The sequence below is a fragment of the Tetrahymena thermophila genome (genome assembly GCF_000189635.1).
Source record: "Tetrahymena thermophila SB210 genomic scaffold scf_8253805, whole genome shotgun sequence".
NCBI classification, from domain to species: Eukaryota; Ciliophora; class Oligohymenophorea; order Hymenostomatida; family Tetrahymenidae; genus Tetrahymena; species Tetrahymena thermophila.
In genome coordinates this window covers 237-2,624 of record NW_002475920.1, presented here as the reverse complement: position 1 = coordinate 2,624, position 2,388 = coordinate 237, and the positions used below count along the sequence as shown (strand labels likewise).

General features: G+C 18.4%; 1 protein-coding gene across 1 annotated transcript in view; it reads right to left on the bottom strand. All coding sequences in view use genetic code 6, as the record gives it.

The window, feature by feature from the left end:
* The window catches only part of TTHERM_001431529 (hypothetical protein), a gene marked incomplete at both ends in the record, with an annotated part of 3,021 nt that extends 960 nt beyond the window's left edge, over positions 1-2,061 (bottom strand). Inside the window, 8 exons of the mRNA XM_012801103.1 lie at positions 1-252; positions 431-520; positions 680-769; positions 830-919; positions 1,265-1,354; positions 1,457-1,547; positions 1,693-1,782; positions 1,972-2,061. The exon at positions 1-252 is cut by the window's left edge and continues 109 nt beyond it. Of these exons, the coding sequence (XP_012656557.1) occupies positions 1-252; positions 431-520; positions 680-769; positions 830-919; positions 1,265-1,354; positions 1,457-1,547; positions 1,693-1,782; positions 1,972-2,061 (883 nt within the window). The remainder of the gene's footprint in view (positions 253-430; positions 521-679; positions 770-829; positions 920-1,264; positions 1,355-1,456; positions 1,548-1,692; positions 1,783-1,971) is intronic.
* Positions 2,062-2,388: the final 327 nt, after the last annotated feature.

Sequence of the window (2,388 nt, the reverse complement as noted above, 5' to 3'; positions counted from 1 at the left end):
CTTTTTTAAAAAATTTTTAACAAATTTTTAATATTAAAAATTTGTTAAAAATTGTTTTTAAAAAAGTATGAAAAAGTAGCCCTCCAAGGAAAATACTTGGAAGGCGAAAAAATAGTATGGCAGAGAGGTTTTTTCTGCCTACTGATCTAAAAAAGCCCCGATTGTAAATTCTCTTTCAAGACTTTTAAATTAATGCATTTTGCTAAGGCTAAACTTAAATCTTAAATACCCTGATCTCCAATTAAATCTCCGCTTAGTTATTTAAGAATAAATTAATTATTAATTTTAAAGGGAGGAAGTAATATGAATAAATCATAATTTTATAATTAAAAAAACTATAAAAATTAATTTATAAAACAAAAATATTTAATTGTAAACTTAATGAGCATATGTAAATAAAATAAAATTCAAGATAAATTATATATTTTACCAAATTTGCAAATGTAAAGATGAAAGGTTAGCACACTATAAAAAACATGATCCTAATGCTTACATACCCTTATCACTGATTTAATTATGGCTTTTTGATTATAAATTAAACATAAATTAGTTTATTTTTTCTTAATAAAAATATATAAAAAGAGAAAAAAATAAACTTATAAAGTATTAATTTGAAAATACTTGAAGAAATTTGTTCTTTTAGTATTTGAATTTTCATAAATAAATAAAATATTATTACTAGAGACTAAGTTCTAAGCCTGATAGATTATTGATCTTTGTTAAATATTAAGATAAAGATGATATACCTTCATCTTATATCAAATTGTAACTTTGATCATAATTAATTAATAATTAAATTGATAAAACTTAACACTAAAATTTATTTTACTTGAGAAAAAGTGTTAAATTTGGCAGATTTTTACATTTCGAAATATATGAACTGAAACTTGTTATTCCGTTATCATCAATTTAGTTGTTACTTAAAAATAATATTAATTAATAATATATTGTAAATTTTATATGAAAGATAAGAATAATATTTAAAAGCTAATTATTATTAAAATTTTTAAAAATAGTATTTAAAAAATGTTTTTGACTAGTAAAATAATAGGTTAAATAGATTTTATATTAAATAATAAATTTTATAGACTAGTCATTTAGTAAATTAGATATTTTTTTATGAAATTTTTTTCAAAAAAATAGAATTCGTATATTTTCTAACATCCATTTTTTTTAATTATAATTTTTTCATTATTCTACAATAGTAATAACTAATAAAAAATTATCAAAAAAAGCGAATCAATCAAGAATGAACAATTGTTACTTTAATTAGAGATTTAAATTTGAAAGATTACAGCATTTAGCCAAAGCAATACCTAAGCATGATACACCTTAAGCTTCTATATAATTGTATCTTTTAATATAATTATTAATAATAAATGTGTAAAAGTAAACAAATAAGTAAATCTATAATTCAATTGAAGATACTTAATTAAAAATTCTAAAATATTTTTACCCAAGATTTAAATTCAAATTTTTATAGGTTTATGCACTTTTCTAAATTAGAACTTAATTAGGATGCAGCTTAATCACAAATATTATTTGAACTTTAAAAAATTATTAAATAATAATTATTAATAAAATAGAAAAATTAATTAAGATAAAAATTTCTATTTATATTTGAAAAAATTAAACTCATAAATATTTTAAAAATCAAATAAATAAATCAAAAAAAATTGAAATTTTATATACGAAAGGTCTAGTATTAAAGTTTAGAGATGTGTACAATTTGCTATAGCAGAACCTAAAACTGAAACTGCTTGGTGATCAAATTAATTATATCTTTTACATAAAAGATCATTCATTCATTAATTTTGTTGTGATAAATAAAAAATAAATTTAAAGATGAAAATTGAAAAAAGTAGCTAAATTTTTTAATTAAATAAAAATTGATTATTTTTTCTAATTTTTAAATAGAAATTTATTCCTTTTTAGGTATAATAATTTAAACAACAATCATTTATTTTTTACTGAAGTTAAAGCTCTAACTTTAAAAGATTAGGATAATTAGCTAAAGCAAATCCTAAAAATGATGCAGCCTATGAATTAATTTAGTTTTTTCTTTTTATTTTTGTTAAGAAAAAATTAATAAATTTTAGTTAAAATAAAAAATTGATTAATAATATTTTTAAAAATAACTCTAAAATATTTTTAAATAAATAACGAATTAAATAAAAATTTAGAAGATCTCTCTCTGTATTTTACTAGAGATAGATAGATCCCTACTTAATTTTCATTTAACTCAATTTTAAATTAATAAAAATAAAAAATTTTACTGAAGATCAAGTTTCAAGGTTGAGATGTTCTAGCATTCTACTCTTGAAAAGTTTAAATTAGAGGCATCTTTTTATTTATAATCTTCAACACCAATATAACAATTACTTTTAA